At 44.5% G+C, this 16,085-nt stretch overlaps 1 protein-coding gene across 3 annotated transcripts in view; it reads right to left on the bottom strand.

The window, feature by feature from the left end:
• Positions 1–16,085, bottom strand: part of LOC105432744 (uncharacterized) — a 175,068-nt gene that overhangs the window by 18,283 nt on the left and 140,700 nt on the right. For all 3 annotated transcript variants that reach the window (XM_089083211.1, XM_089083209.1, XM_089083210.1), the window contains 2 exons: positions 12,851–13,401; positions 8,790–8,995 (listed from right to left, as the gene is read on the bottom strand). In XM_089083211.1, coding sequence (XP_088939337.1) covers positions 8,790–8,995; positions 12,851–13,243 — 599 coding nt within the window. In that variant the 5' untranslated portion in view covers positions 13,244–13,401. The remainder of the gene's footprint in view (positions 1–8,789; positions 8,996–12,850; positions 13,402–16,085) is intronic.

The following is a 16,085-nucleotide window of genomic DNA, read 5'->3' as shown; positions in this document are numbered from 1 at the left end:
TAAAATACAAACAGCTTATCATCGGCGTTACACGGGCCGTGCGTTACTCTACTCCCATAGTCGTTATCGTCCGCGTGTAAAAGTAGCGCGGACACCTAACTGCAATTTGCGAAAAATCGCCCGTGAATTAACCCGCTCGCGCACTTAATCCGCGCGACGCGGCACGACCTGCCTTCTACCTTTCTCCCTTTCTCTCTCTTTCTCTCTCTCCCTTTCTCATCGTCGTTATTTTCCTTTCCAACGTACCACCCGGGACAGTTTCATTAATGCGCGACGATGTGCAAATTCATGCTGATCCTTCGTTCGCGCCTAATGAATCGCCCGGAATATTGTCGCGAGCCTTTGACAACGACAGATACCAAAGGATACCTGGTCGATGTTTCACGATATAACCATATACGAGCGTTTATTGTATATTTTTAATTCCCAGGCGAGCTCCCATCATGCATGACTCTCCTTTTATTCGTTGGAACGAACATACACTGAACATTTGGAAATCTAAAAAATATCAATCTATGTCGGGATCTCATCTTATGTATAATCTATGGCATTGTAACCCCTTTGGGTCTGAAATTTATAATTAAAACGAGAAAGAAAAGAAAAAGATTGGATGAATTGTGAATTGGTGGTGTTGCAGCAGGTGGTGTTTAACTCTCGGAAATTTAAATTGATATCAAATAATATATTTACAGAAAATAATTTTCCTAATTTCAGAAAAAAAAAAAAAAACGGATTACTTGAAAATATTTCTTAACCGGTCATATATATATATTCATCGGTCTGCCCACTTCGTTTTGTCCGCGTGTATCAATTAGATCCGATTTTTTCCGCGCTGATAACATTGGGAAACAGGCTCGACCAGGCGGACGGCGCATCGGCCAGCCTCCAATAAATTCTCGTTCCGAAAAACCTACGGGCACCCACCGAGTGCTGTAATTAGCATGCGTGCGACAAATGAAAAATGATTGCGCTGCCGTAGATACGCAAACGCGTGCGTGCACTCGTGCTTTTTCATATCTTGCGCACTGAATGCACTCACGCCATTTTTCGTTAACGCCGCGGTTCTCGAATGACATGACAAACCGCAATGTACGGTGTTTACCGAAACGTTTCCAGTATTACCAGTCGCTATTGATTCCTTTGATCGTCAAACGCAGGTTCCATAATGTGCAAAAAATTGTTATAAACTTTACTACGTAATCATAAATATATCTATTTTTCTGGTATCTTGATATCCCCTTGTGTGCGAATTTCTTTCATTTTTTTTTTGTTTCTCGCACATTTTTCGTTGATTCCCTGTATGCTTTCGGGATTAGTTACGCGTGGAATATGAGTATCGACATTATCGAGCGGTTTTGTCAAAGGACACCAGGGCGACGTCGGGACAAATACGTTTCGAAGCACGACGATCGCACTATTTATTATTCAGTGGGTGGAAAAGGCTCGCCCTCTCTTGCGTGTATTTCGATCGCAGATAAACCTACCCGCGAGCGTAATGCAGGCTTTACTTTGACGATTAGGTCCTTTTCCATGAGCACGCTCGATTTGCCGAGCGATCGACCCCACAAAGAAAATAATTTGTGTTCAAAAAATAGATGTAATAAATTAACAAAGTAGAGAGAGAGAGAGAGAGAGAGAGAGAGAGAGAGAGAGAGAGAGAGAGGGAGGAGAGAGAGGGAGGGGGGGAAGAGAGAGAGGAAATTTCCTTTCCGTACTTAAAGCTTGAAATTAATCCGTAATACCTAATGAGCAAGTTTTCCGCGAAGGGATTATTAGTTTCTCGTATTAATCGGATCTCTAGATTTTAGGTCTTTCATGCTTCGCGCGGGAGATGGAGTCCCGTTTTTCTCTCTCGTAGGGCGATCGCTGAAAATATTAAAAACGCGTTTAACCGCCGCACGATGGCTATTATTAACCTCAAAAGCGGCTTGTCAACGCGCGGCCGGCATAAATGCCACCTAATATCTCGGCAATGATAAATGTGACGGACATCTTTCTCTTTTTTGTCGGGACGACGCGCATAAAATGTTCTCTCAAAGGGAGACCAAAGCGTTCCGCCGGATTCCGAGCAAATCCACCGCGTCTGCTCAAGTGCGCGCGCGCGCATATTGCACTTAGGTTGTTGTATTTAATTACGAACGACGCAGTTTACGCGGATGTCTTCATTTGCACGTACGATCGATGCTCGGATAATGCGGATTCCTCCGATTATAAGTCCGCGAATTTATGGTACGGTAAACGTGACTTTTTTTTTTTTTCTTTAGATTTATGTAAAAACACGGAGACGCGTCGAGTTTAAGAACGATAGGATCTTATACATCCGTAAATTACGTTAATATCATAGTTTATTCTATATATCACGGACAACGCATATAATGGCACTCTCTTCTCTATTGTCATCGAAGTGAAGTTCCCTTCTCCCTCCCTCTCCCCCTCCCTCCCCCTCCCTCTCTGCTATTCAAAGAAACAGAACTTAATTTACAGATATATATTCTTGGCGTTACGGTATTGTCCTGCACGCGCTTTCTCTCAATTATCAATTCATTGGCAAGTTTCAACTCTGTCTGTCGTACGAACTTAATTGGATTCTATCCTGTTTTTCGCGATTTCTTAATCGTCAGTCTAATTAAATTTGCAATTTACTCGAGAATATGAAGAAACATCATTACTACATCGATTTTCAACCACATGCATTTAGATTAACCGATTATCCATTATCATCGATTGAGATTCAGACGATTGGTTGCAGAAGGATCGAGCCAGAAAGTATTTCGATCGAGTCGATCGTGATCGTCCGATCGACGTTTCCAACGTTTCTTTCTCTTTAAATCTATCTGTCCGGTCCATCCATCCATCCATCCATCCATTCATCCATCCATCCATCCATCCATCCATCCATCCATCCATTCATCCATCCATCCATCCATCCATCCATCCATTCGGGGTACATCGTTAGATCACACACAAGTGCCTGTTCAAATATCATTACTCGGTTTGCTGCGGAGTCAAACGCGAATATCGCGAAATCGCGCAAACATTTCGTGAATCAGCCTCTACCATCGCGCGTACGCGCTGCCACCGCCAGCAGCGTAACCACCTTCTGCGGTATTCTCTTAATTTCCCCCGTGAAATCGCTGTCAAGTTGAACGGATTAATTCCTCTCTATTTGCCGCGGCTATTCGTCCGCCCCCTCCCCCCTCTCTCTCCCCCTCCCACCCCCTATTCCCTTCCCGCCCGCGCGCCTCCTCTCCAACGCGCAATCTTGTCGGGATTGTAACGAACGGTATTGATTTAATGGCCGAATTATGCTTCGATTAAACCGTCGCTCAAATATCTTGGGCTGCTTGCGTACAATCTTAACGTTAAGATTCCGTTGATACTTTACGCTCCACTTTTCGTCAGCTTCATTTGTCAGCTTTCTCGAAAGGAATTCGGACCTCGAGTTCGATTACTCCATACATAAGTGTACACGCTCTCCGGATAATGATACAAATAACAATTTTTGATTGCAGGAAGAGACAAATGCGAATTGTTTGAACACGTTCGGTGTTTCGGTCGTTCGAGTCTCATTGTAGAGAGTGACGATGGCCGCGTTCAATCAGCTCGTCGTTGTTCATACATTATCGCGCGACCGCGGCCTATAGTAATTTACAAACTAATCGCTTTGAACATTACCGCGATAATCGTCGCCTTCCTTCTTTCCATCGACAATCTCGCTGTCCACTTGTTAACGCACGTCCCGGCCATGAAAACCGCTTCTCACCATCGTCTCGTCGTCGCGGAGAAAAACTTTCCTACTGGCGAAAATTACAATAATTACGAATCGGCTACGCGCACCCCCCCCTCTGCATGCAAGCTTTGGCGCGTCCTCCGACAAAAGGCGAGTCGACACGCGATTCCTACTCGCATTAACGCACCACTCGAACCCGCAACAATTATCTGATCTCTCTCTCTCTCTCTCTCTCTCTCTCTCTCTCTCTCTCTCTCTGTGAGGAGCTTCGTAAATATACGTGCGATATAACGTATGCGATATATTTCAAACGTAGATAACATACAGAAATTTAACATTGGCTTCTTAACTATTTGATAGCATCTATAAGTATGAGGTAGCTCTGTGAATAATTATTAGCTAATTTCTAGTATTCTTCTTCGTACAATTGAAACAATATTTTTTTTTTTTAGTTAGCAATTTTTTCGTAAAGCAATCATCTTTATCAGATCTTTTTGCGATGTGTAACATTCGAAGGATTCGTAACGGTTCTCAAGTCTCATCTCTATCTTCTATTCTATCGTCTCTGTCTATCTACTATCTGTAGAGTCATGCATTTTTGGGGCACTAGCGCGACCGTTCATCGAACGGTCATCGAACTCAGAAATTACCAAGTTTGAGAAGCGACACGGCGGCTGCTGACCAAGGGCAGGAAATTCCCGAGTCGAGCCGCGGTCGAAGCGGGTGGCGACGGACGAGGTGGTGGCCAGAGGGTTGGGCGGGCAGGGTGGTGAAAATTTCAGCCCGATGGTGGCCCGAATTAAGCGTCTAATTGTAAAGGCGACATGTGCGAGGGAACCGCCAGCGGAGGAGGAGACGGAGAGGAGGAGTGCGGCGAGCGCGATGGGGGCGCGTAGGTCGGACAGAGGTGAGAAGGTGGCGGGGGGGTGAAGGTAGCAATTAACTTCTCCTCGCGAGATTAGAGCGAGATATTACGAGATATCGAGCGACTTAACGGCAACACGCGAGAGACTTCAAAGGCAGTAATAAACTGCCTCTAATGAACCCCTTATCGCCCGGTGCCACCCCTCTCCGTTCCCCGCTGCCGCCCTCTTCTTCGTTTCCCTCAGCACCTCCGGCGACCTACCGTCTACGTACGTGCCTCCCTCGACACGATGCGGGCTGAATCGAGCGCGGAAAATACGTCGTGTTCTCTTCCGCGTGAACGCGATCGGTGTAGTCTCTTTCTCTGTTATCGTCATTGTTACTATTACTACTGTACTATTACTCTTGTCATTCTAATGTCGTATTGCCATTATTATCGATATCGATGAAATGCACGTTTTGTCACTCTATTATTTTCTCTTTACTTTACGCTTATTTCTTCTTTGACATAAGGATTTCTTTGCACATCTCTAAATGTATTTACGTTTGCATTAATTGTATTATTTCGGAACGATGATGGCTATATTAAATTGCAATTATTAATCTCGGATTATAAATTAAATTGACAATCGGAAACAAAAGTGGACAATCTTAATATATTAGGATCAATGTGAAACGTTCGTTCTAGAAAGGTTTGCAAAAGAAATTGCTAAAGACTGTCTATCCGTCTCCCGGTTCATCCTCGGCTCGTCGGCTCGTCGCCGTCGCTCGTCGCGGCGCTGCACCGCGCTACGCGGCATGGCGCGTCGCCGGTCTCCGTCAAGCCCAATCATGTTGATTCAACAAAGTACCTACCTACCAAATTGCTGGAATTTGGTATTCGGCCAGAAAGATGGAGGGAGAAGGAGCCATCGGAGCAAGCTAGAGGGATGGAAGCCGTCTGATTGCACATCTAGGACAAACCAGCATCACGACGACGTCGCTCCAGCGGAAAGCCGAGCGATGATTGGCCGCACACACATTCATTCTCTCTCTCTCTCTCTCTCTCTCTCTCTCTCTCTCTCTCTCTCTCTCTCTCTCTCTCTCTCTCTCTCGCCGTCTCTCTTCTTCTCTCTCACTCTCTCTATCATTCCCCTTTTCCTCGATCCCTTCAGCCTCTCGTCCGTACGCCCGAAACCCGATGGCGTCGGGGGCTGGGGGTGATTGGACGCATCTCGGTGATTGTGGCACCCACCATCCACCCCTCTGCACCCCTCCTCTCTATCTCTCTTTCTCTCTCTCTCTCTCTCTCTCTCTCTCTCTCTCTCTCTCTCTCTCTCTCTCTCTCTCTCTCTCTCTCTCCTTCCGTTCCGTCCACCGCGCCATCCCTCCTACACGGCTGTAAATCGAGTTTACCCTCTTGCCGTGGCTCAGCCCTTCAATCAAACTGATTGAAACATTCCTTGAATCCAAAAGAAACGAACCGCCATCCCTTCTCTCTCGCCTCTCCAACCTCCCCGCTATCTTTCCGAGTCGCACCGCGCTCGCTATCCTCTCCATCCATCTGTCTATCCACTCGGCCCGCGCGGATATATCCGTCGTTCTCTTTTCGACGAGACGGTTGCAGCAGCAGACGCTGCACTCGCGTAGGAGACACCCGATGGTGTTTCGAGACAACCGGTTGGTTTCAATTCCGACAGTAGTTTGATTGTAAAGCTGCGCGGGGGATATAAAGCGCTTAGCGTGATATGATGCACCGAGCGTTTCGTAAGAAACGCCAATTGTTGGACGTGCCATTGTTGCCCCCAAACGGGGGCGACAATCATACGTGAAGTCCGACGGCTTGAATGATCCCGCAAGTGTAGCGATAAGACTAGTTTTTTAACCGTACAATTTTTACATCAAAAAGTATAAGGGCAAAAAATGTATTCGTACTTTATAATGTCGTTTGATCTTTTTTATTTATATCTCAACTATCCTAAACCGTATCCCCATACCTCCCTCTAATAATATCTTCCCTTTGAAATTAGTTTTGAGGAATGAACTCTCAAACACGTTCATCATCGTCTCATTTTTCGACGAAAGCAAGCCGATGGGCACTGGAACGGACGATGTTAGACCCATCCCGAGGATGGGAGCCGTCTCGTAGTCAAATATTGATATTAGGCCGGACTAAATCGCTCGACTATGCCAACAGATTAGGACGTACGTGCGTCATGGTTGAGTAATAGCAATCGCGCGATAAGGAAAGGACCGACGAAATTGAGATACCAACGCCAACGTACGCGATCGACTAACGCGTTCGCTAACAAAAATATCTGCCCCTATCGGCACTTCCCCCTCGCCCTTGTTGCATAATAATATTTTAGTCGCGATATTATGATGAAACGTAGAAACACGAGCGGCCGAGCGCGCCTAAACTGCAGCGTGAAATGCAAGAAATGTCACTCCTCGTGCGGATATAACCGGTTGGTTGAGTAAAAAAAGGACTGACAGTTCCATTACCTCCGGTACGTGCGCGGCCGGGCCAGGTTGTGCCGATCTATTTCGGGGGGACTAACTAAGTTCAGCGTCTGTTTCTCATTAAATTGCGCTCTGACCTCGAATCATCTAAATTTGGAACGACCACGTCGATTAGGTGCATATTCATCACGGCGCGCGGCAATCCCAAAGTCTCCGGCCATTCATCGATAAACAATCAACGGGGGATATGCGTGCCGCGCCGAGGACAATGCGGCTATGTCGTAATGGACAATGGCCTGGACGACGCGAGAGCACGTCGTAAAGATGCCTAAAATATACATCTTACTTTTTCAGACATCTCTCAGAGATGTCTCGTGTCGTCTGAATAGGCGCACACGAGGCAAATGTCGCAATCAGCATTTCCTTCCTAAAACCTATATTATCACTATTCGTCTTATCCATCGTATTTCTTTCTTCGTATTTACGATATGTTTTCATTACAGATTTTTTTATACGTCTTTTACGTTTTTGATTTTTCTCTCAAATTTTAATTTTTCTGTGTAAATCATCGAAGCCCTAGGCTCTGATAGATTTCTAGATATACCTAGACATCACGACGCTGTCTATACGCTGCTCGATATATTTTAACAACACGGCGAGTAATCGCTGTGGCTATTGAAAAAAAAAAAAAAAAAGGAGGCAAATGTGATTACGAGACATAACGTAAAACGGCAACTTCCTAGTTCCGCGGCTATTTTGCACGAGAGAGGAATGTTGATTACACGATATTGGCTCCCAGGAATCCCGGCATGGTATAAACGAACGCGCGGCAAGTACCACGATAAATTAGCCGTAATGGCCGCGCACAATAACAGTATTTATTATTAATAACGAAGCGTCGGGCGTTGTTATTAGTTTCAAGAAATTAGACGGCGCCGATTCTCCCTGTCGACCGCGCGGAGTCGCGGCTGCGCCGGAATATCCGATGTCTCGTGTTCGCGACGTAGTACCTAATTTAATGGAAGCGATAATTTCTAGCTTATTCATGAGTAGCCATTGCTATCAACTCTTCGAGGCGATAAGCAGCGATACGCGAAGAAGACTGCGTTCCGACGTTTACGCAATGCTATTCGAACTGAGAACGTTCTTCGCATTTCTTGGAAAATGCTTTTCTTCTTTTCCGTTTCTTTCTTTTTTTTTTTAGACGAATCACGTTACTAAAATCTTAGGAACCACTAGATCGATCGCAATAAAATTTTGTACGCTTCAAAAAATATGTCACCGTGGTCCCTATCACTTGTAATTAAATTTCTTTTAAAGTTAAATTTCCGTTAAAAATATTAAAGAAAAGATAGAACAAATGTATACTGAATTTTAAAATGATACTATTTTGTAAAATATGTTTTAATCAGATTAATTTTGCTCCGAACCTTAATTACATTCATAAAAGAGTAAAAAAATTTGATTTATTTACGTCAGCCAAATAAAAGCGAAAATATTGATAACGCCTAGCGAAGAGAATTTATCGGATATGCTATGCGCCAGACTCTATTAATTATGAAAATTTTTAAATTTTTAAATTCTCTTTGTTTTTTTATGTAAGTAGATACAGAAAAATTAATAATATTCTGGTGTGTTTTCCATTTTCAGGAAATTAGGTCTTAAGTATACCTAAAATTTAAGTCCTTAAATCGGAAACCCCCTCAGCCAGCAATAGATTCGGCACGTTCAAAAGATGAACAGAGCGACTTACCGTCTATAGTCGGTTTTGCAGAGGATCATGCCGCTTTTGAGGTAGCAAGTCTGGCCGATTTCTCCCAATACCACGTTGCAATACGCGCATTTGAGACAGCCAATGTGCCAGTACTGGTCAACCGCATGCAACAGCCATCTTTCCATTATTTGTACACCGCAGGCGGCGCAAGTTCGAAGCTCCGTTGACCCGCTTGGGACACCTTGCTGTAACATCAAGTTTTTGCTTTTGTCGCAATCGTCGCATTTGGAATAGGCATACTCTGCATTTCTTAGATTTACAAGTGTAAAAGTAGCTTATATTTAATTAAAGTTATACCGCGCGATTCTATTCATTTTTGTAAAGTTAAAATTATTATTATTATATTATAGGTGTTCTCGATGCAAGAAAACGAGAGAGATGATTGGTTTGAGCAAAGAAAATGACGCCGATGTATTTTTTCTTTCCGGTTTTTTTTTTTTTTTTTTATGTGAAGACGCAGATGTAAGAATTGCGACACGCCTTAGAAATCGTTCCTAGCCCATTATAAGTAGAAATTCAAGCATCGTGGTAATTAATGCGAAACAGAAAGTCATTAACGGGCACTAAATCATTACGGCGTCTTAAGTGCGCGCTTATTATGAATGCTTACTCGTGATTATGCAAACACCCGTAGGCGAACGTAACTCTACGTTCGCAGAGGACCTACAACTTACTCGCTAATTTCACTTTGTACAATGTTGCTCAATATGTATTGTTGCTAAAAAAAAAAAAAAAAAAAAAGAAAAGAAAACATCTCGGTACACCATTGAATCAAAGAAACTGATATTGAAGTCGACGTGTTTTTGGTCAATCACATTCAAAAAAAAAAAAAAAAAAAAAAAAAAAAAAAAAAAAGAGAGAAATTAAATAAAATATATACGTATGTATGCGAGTGGAGAGTAAAAGGATCTGTAGAAAGTATGAAAGCAGTTGCTTCATCTGTTATTTGTACGAACATACATATAAAAAGAGAAACGGTACGATGATTAAAAACATCTGAACAAGTGTCGATTTTATGGGCAATGCAAGCCGGATGCGCTGTTGTTGAAGCTAACAGACTTCTACGTTAAAAACTTAAGGATTCTACATTTCACGTACGTACATGTGTCTGTTACACTCGTATATTTAATATCTATCGACATAGTAATTTCGTGGTGTAGGATGACTTTCAAATAGCAATGTCTGCTGGCCAGTGCAGTTATGCGATTGGTCGGACACGGTACGCTACGCACAGCAATATCCATTCGACTTGCGTCAGGGAATATGAGAGCGAAAATGCGTTAATTGCCGCATCACTGGCACCGAAAAGCGCGTGAGTTCCCCTCTCCCCCCTTCCCCCCCCCAGCGAGAAAGAAAGAGAAGAGAGATCGTTTTCGAGCACGCGCGCGCACTTACTTTGACTTCCGTTTTGATGTTGCCGGAGTAACTTATCCATGGAGTGGTCTTATCCATCCGCGTCGTAATCGTATTGTAGTGATACGGGTATTGGACCTCCATGACGCACTTCACTTACGTGTCTCTCTCTCTCTCTCTCTCTCTCTCTCCGCGTGGAGCACGAGAGAGGAAAAGGAAACGAGGAGGGGAAGGAAAGAGTAGAGGGGAAGGAAAGAGTAGAGGAAAAAGAAAGAAAGATCAACGTCAACGACGACGACGACGATGACGAAAAACCGATCTCGGCCCGCACTCACGGGATTCACTCGGCCAATGATATCACTCGACCTCGAACAAGTTCCCGTTGCGATACACTCACTTTCCCCCACCGCGTTTTGCGGGATTTCAAGGATCCGGAGGATGGCCTCTCTGCTCTTCCTCCGAATTTCGCGGTTTCACGGAAAGCCGAAATGGAACTCGTCTCTAGGACCACCGGGGCGACTACGGGCGATCTTCGCGAAGCTCTTCGCCGCTTTCGGCGACAAAGTATTCTCGCGCGATGCGGTGCATGGACATGCGCAGTAAGGCAACGGGCGAGCGAGGAGAAAAGAAGAAACGAAGCGAAACGAAGCGCAGCACGGACGGGACCCAACTGGCTGGTGCTGCGGGCCCCCCGAATGCCTGCGGGCCTGCGCGGGTTCAGGTACCTTGGGCACGGAGTAGGGAGAATGTAAAAAGGCGATTCTAGAAAGGACCCAACCGACGCCGAGAGAGAATGCGAGATAAAGACAACGCGAGGGATCGGCGAGGCGAGGGACAGGGGAACCGAGTGGATCGAGAAGGGAGGTGAACGGAGGACCCATTCGTGTGCCAGACAGAGAGGGATTCGACGGCAGGGAAGGGGAGAGAAAAGGGAAGGGGTCTTTTCCATAGCATCGTTGAAAGAAGAGAATGGAAGGGAGGAAGGAGAGAGAGAGAGAAAAAAGAAAAGAGAGAAAAGGAGACAGGTAGAGAAGTAAGAGAGAGATATATTCTGGGACAGGCTTCCTAAGTGCCGTGAGTCCTACAATGTTGTGTAAAGCGAAAGTTGCGGCAAATTTTCAGATACATTACGTATATACGTTTACAATAATTTACGATAACAAAAAAAAAAAAAAAAAAACTAGGGAAGTAAAAAGAGAGACATAAGAAAAAGATAATATAATGAGAAAAAAAGTAAGAAAAGATATTGCGGGAAAGGAAGATGTAAGAAAGAAATGGAAAATCAAATCTCAGGAATTAAAAAAGAATGCAAAACAGATTGACAAAAAAATATGGGGTTATCAAAATGATAGGAAGACATAGAAGAGGAAAAGACAATGCAAATACGAGGAAGACGGAATGTAAGAAGCTCGAGAGAAGAAATAAGAAAAAGAGCGACAGAAAAGCGAAAATACAAGAAATAGAAGAGAAGAATAAGGGAGGCCCAGTAAACAGAAACAGCAAAAGAACGATACGAGAGAGTAAGAGCGAGTTGGAGCGAGACGGTGACAGAATGTGAGTGGAATCTAAGGGAAGGATGGGACTGAGACAGTACAAGAAAGAACGACGGAAAGGATCAGAAAATTCAAAGGCCGCATGAATACAACATGCCATTCAAGAATCCAAATATTCAATGCATTTGAATTGAAGATCATTCATTTGAAGTGACGAATTTTATAAAATTTAATAGATCAAAATTTTTAGAAGCATAAAATTCTCAAACGAAAAATGTTCATTATGATTTTCCAAATTATATCTCTTTTGCTACACCCTCAATGATAATGCATGTTATTTTTTTCAAATAATCATATAATTAACATATTAAAATCTTGCTTTGAAGTTAAATTTATTCCAGAAAAGAAAATAAATAACATAATTTTGTAAACTGTCATTACATAAATATCAAACTTTATATGTTAAAGCTGTAAAAATGATGAAGAGAAACCAAGAGAGTTGAAGAATAATTAAAAAAATAATTTAGAAAATTCAAGCCAAAAAATTTTAATATAAAATTGAAAAAAAAAAAAAAAAAAAAAAAAAAAAAAGATTCCAGAGTAGCAATCGCCGAAAAACAGTTCACGAAGTAGAGCAACAGATGTATAGGTCTTTAGAAACCGGAAGAGAGGGTACAGTCAACGCAGAAAGGTGAATGAAAAATGAAAGCTTGGAGAAGCAATGTATACTCTGAAAAAGGCAGAACGTTGTGTGGTATAAGGACGGAGAGAGGGGAGGAAAGAGAAAGGGGCAGGTAAAGCATCGAACAGAAAACTGCAAGAGGGGGAACCGCGCGGGCCCCTCCGCCCCTATTCAATTATATTTCTCCATCATAAATGCCTATATTGTTACGTTTGTCAATGGTGGAGTAAGTGAGGGTCGGACGGATGGATAATACTGCTGAATTGTACCCTGTGACCCTATGTTATAGCATGCCTGGGTCCTTTATAACAAAGTTGAAGGCCTTCGGAATTCTCCACCATTCTTCGTCTTTGGAATCACCTGTACCGCTTCATTTTATCGTGCGAGAAAATTGAATTTTGAGTTCGAATCATGTGAAATATGCCCGCACGTATATATTAACGAGTCATTGAATATATAAAATAACAAGTTCCAAAGAGAAATTATAATATAAAAATAAAAATAGTACTTACCTTGAGCGTGCAATTATTGTTGTGGTTAACCGGTGGATACGCGGGATGTCCTGGCATGTGAGGATGGGGGTGTCCAGGATGATGTGGATGATCCGGCATCATGCCACCACCGCTATGATGATGGCCGTTGCTGCCCATGCTCTGTCCGGGTTGTAGGGCGCCGTAGGGGGTGGCAGGATTGCCGGCACCACCAGTGTGCTGAGGTGAATGTGGACTTGGTAAGTCGGGGGTGGTTGTGGTACCGCCGCCACCGCCGCCGCCGCCACCACCTCCGCCACCTCCACCGGTCCCATATGCGTGATGCGGCCCGCCGGGCCCCGGATGATGCGGACTGCTCGAGAGCGAAGGATGGTGGGGGTAGGCTGCAGAGTGGCCCGGATGGTGGGGGTTCATACCAGCGGTTAACGCGCTCGCCAGTTTGACCGATGAGAGGGTGGGCTCAGGGAGCCCACCGACGGTTTCCAACGGTGAAACGAAGAAGAGAGGAGCGGCTGCGCGGCGCTCTATTGTGACCTGGCACCGGCTCTTTTCTTCCGGTACTTCGATGAAACCTGCAATAATAGAATAGGGAGGATTTTTAAATTGATTAATTTGAGGTATTATGTAAAATCGTTATTTAACACTAAAAACTAAAGTCAGCGATTTATAAATTCGACAGTAGAATCTTAAATTTAAATGTCGTAGAGCAGTGATAATTCGACATCCCTCTTTCTCAAATCTTGCCATTGTTTTTTACATTGAAAAATCCTACTCGGCATATGATATAACACAAAAGTTTGCGAATCGAAATACAAGTGCGAAAAAATTTCACCAATTTTCTAAGGATTCATGGGAATTCCTGAAATAGCCTGTCTTCTGAACATCAGAAGCCATAAGACCAATATGTGGATGACGTGCACAGCACATTCATCTTAAATAACAATCGTTCTAACTCAGCAAGTGCCGATCAACTTTCTATTTTAAACTTCTGTCTTCTTGTCCCTCAGAGACGCAACGAGCGTTCTTTTTATATTTGGTCAGTTTTAAGAGTAGAAAATATTTTATAAGGGGTTCTTCCCCACAAGGTACATTCGTCCATAATAATTTTCTTGTGTAGTAACGACGTGCGCATAATGATTAATGCATAATGAAGAAGTGATTATATTCTTGTAACGACGACCGATAGTAAATTCGTCCCGACGGTCTCGCAAGGAAAGAGAAGCGTGTGTAATATTGAAAAATCCCTTTGTTACGTAAAAGGGCGTGCTTCATTTCGATAAATGCGGTTCCACTGCGGGTACCACGGGGAAAGTAAAACTGTCGGTGTGCGACCTCGGTGGGAGAAAGTAATTAGCGCGCGCGCGCGCGCGCGGGCGCGCGCTGAAGCATATATTATTCCACGATGCAGGCACACATCGGTACATCGGAACACACTCAGGCTCTTAATACGTATTTAATTAAGTATGCCGTGGTAGAGAGCGTAGGAGGACGCGCGGAGAAGGGCGGACGACGGGGGAGTTTATAGTGGATATCAGTATGGGCAACCATAACTCTCGCGCCTCCGCCAGCGAGCAGCGTGCCACTTATACGAGCACCTACCGCGATGGAATTTCATCCTCGCCGTTACCACATAAATCTCCGGCGCATTAATGCCCTTACGGACTCGCCCGCTCCGCGTTTCTGTGTGCCGGCTTCTTCTTAATGCTTGGTTACTTAGGTGCCGCGCGCGTGTCGCGCGACGTCCCGTTCGCGAGTCGTAACGTTTCGTACACAGTCACAGATCGCCACACAGATCGCAGATCGATTTAATTAAATCGAAGCGATCACGGTTCACAATACGTTAAAACCCCCCCCCCCCCCGTACTGGATCATGTAGAGGCAAATTGGCGCGCGATTGTCGGCCATCGACGAATAAATCGGAAACGTAGAGAGATCCATCAAATCGACGCTATTAAAATATCGAGTTCGAGTGTTCGATTCGAGCGTAATTTCGAGTGTAGATGCCGATGTTCTTCGTCGTTCGTTATCAACTCGTTCCCACGCATTTACGAGGCCTGACCTCTTCGGAGACGCTCGCCGTACTCCTCGCGAAAGCGCGATAGCCGAACGATAACAAGATGATAACGAGGGAATACACCGGTAATTACCGGAATGATAATGACGAGAAGAACGACGAAAGCGCGTGGGTGAGTGGGAAGATGGGGGGAGAAGGCAAAGGAGGAGAACGGCGGAGGACGATCGGCTGCGATAGGGATAATTAACGATCGCAATCGTACGAAAATGAGGACAGGGCGAGTGCGACGACGACGATAACGAGCGGTCCAGCGATCTTATTAGCGATAAGCGTCGATAACGAGGACGCCCCGTTCTATACGACAGCGAGCGGAAAGAAAGTCAGCCTAAGGATTAATGGCGATCCTCGCAGTCGGCAGGGGTGGAAACGTTATACATTCCGGTGGATGAGATCCAACCCCTTGTTGGCGGCTTACCTCTCAACCGTCTCAAGGCCGTCGACAACAATCTTTTTACTTTTTACGTTAATTGAACGTGGCGAACATGCGTGAAATTAATAAATTAATATGTCGAAATAAACAGCGTACAAAGAATACAAAAGCAGCGTAGAATTAATTAGCAAAAAAGAAGGGAGCACGTTTTATCCTCCTCTATCGACTCTCCTCGATCCCCTCATCGCGGTTCACGGCACTCCCCCCCTCCCCCCCTCCCCCAGTCGGATTGAATTTAAATATTTCTCGAGCTGACGAACTCTTTCCCGAATTGCCAAGTCGTAAAAGTCCGTCTCCGCCGTCTCCGTCCACGTGCGCGCCGCGCGATTGCATCGTCGGGAATTGCTGTTTCATTGGGATCGACGGTATTATGAAATCGTTGGGCGTTGTCTTAAGAACGCAATAAAACGGTGCGATTGGGGGTAGCCCGCGTGGTTCCGCACGAAATTAATATCGGCGCTTTCATTCCGAGACGTTAACTTGCCGCGTGCGTGTTTACGAGCGGAGGGCGAAATAGATGAAATCTTCAAGGATCCTCAATCCAAAATATAAGAATACCACCGCGAAAGATGAATCGGCCGATAGTTGGAATATCATAAGTTGGAATATCGTGCTTCTCAATTCCAGCAGTCATCGATCAGACGTCTAAAGTGATAGAGCTGAAACGTTTCGACGTCGCATCGAAAATTTCTACGTACGTTATTTTATCACCGTAGACAAAAAAATGTAGCCTCAGCAAATTTACATGAAAA

The sequence above is a fragment of the Pogonomyrmex barbatus genome, unplaced genomic scaffold, assembly GCF_055798465.1.
Source record: "Pogonomyrmex barbatus isolate J1 unplaced genomic scaffold, ASM5579846v1 scaffold7, whole genome shotgun sequence".
Taxonomy (NCBI): domain Eukaryota; kingdom Metazoa; phylum Arthropoda; class Insecta; order Hymenoptera; family Formicidae; genus Pogonomyrmex; species Pogonomyrmex barbatus.
This window is presented reverse-complemented; position numbering and strand designations above follow the sequence as displayed.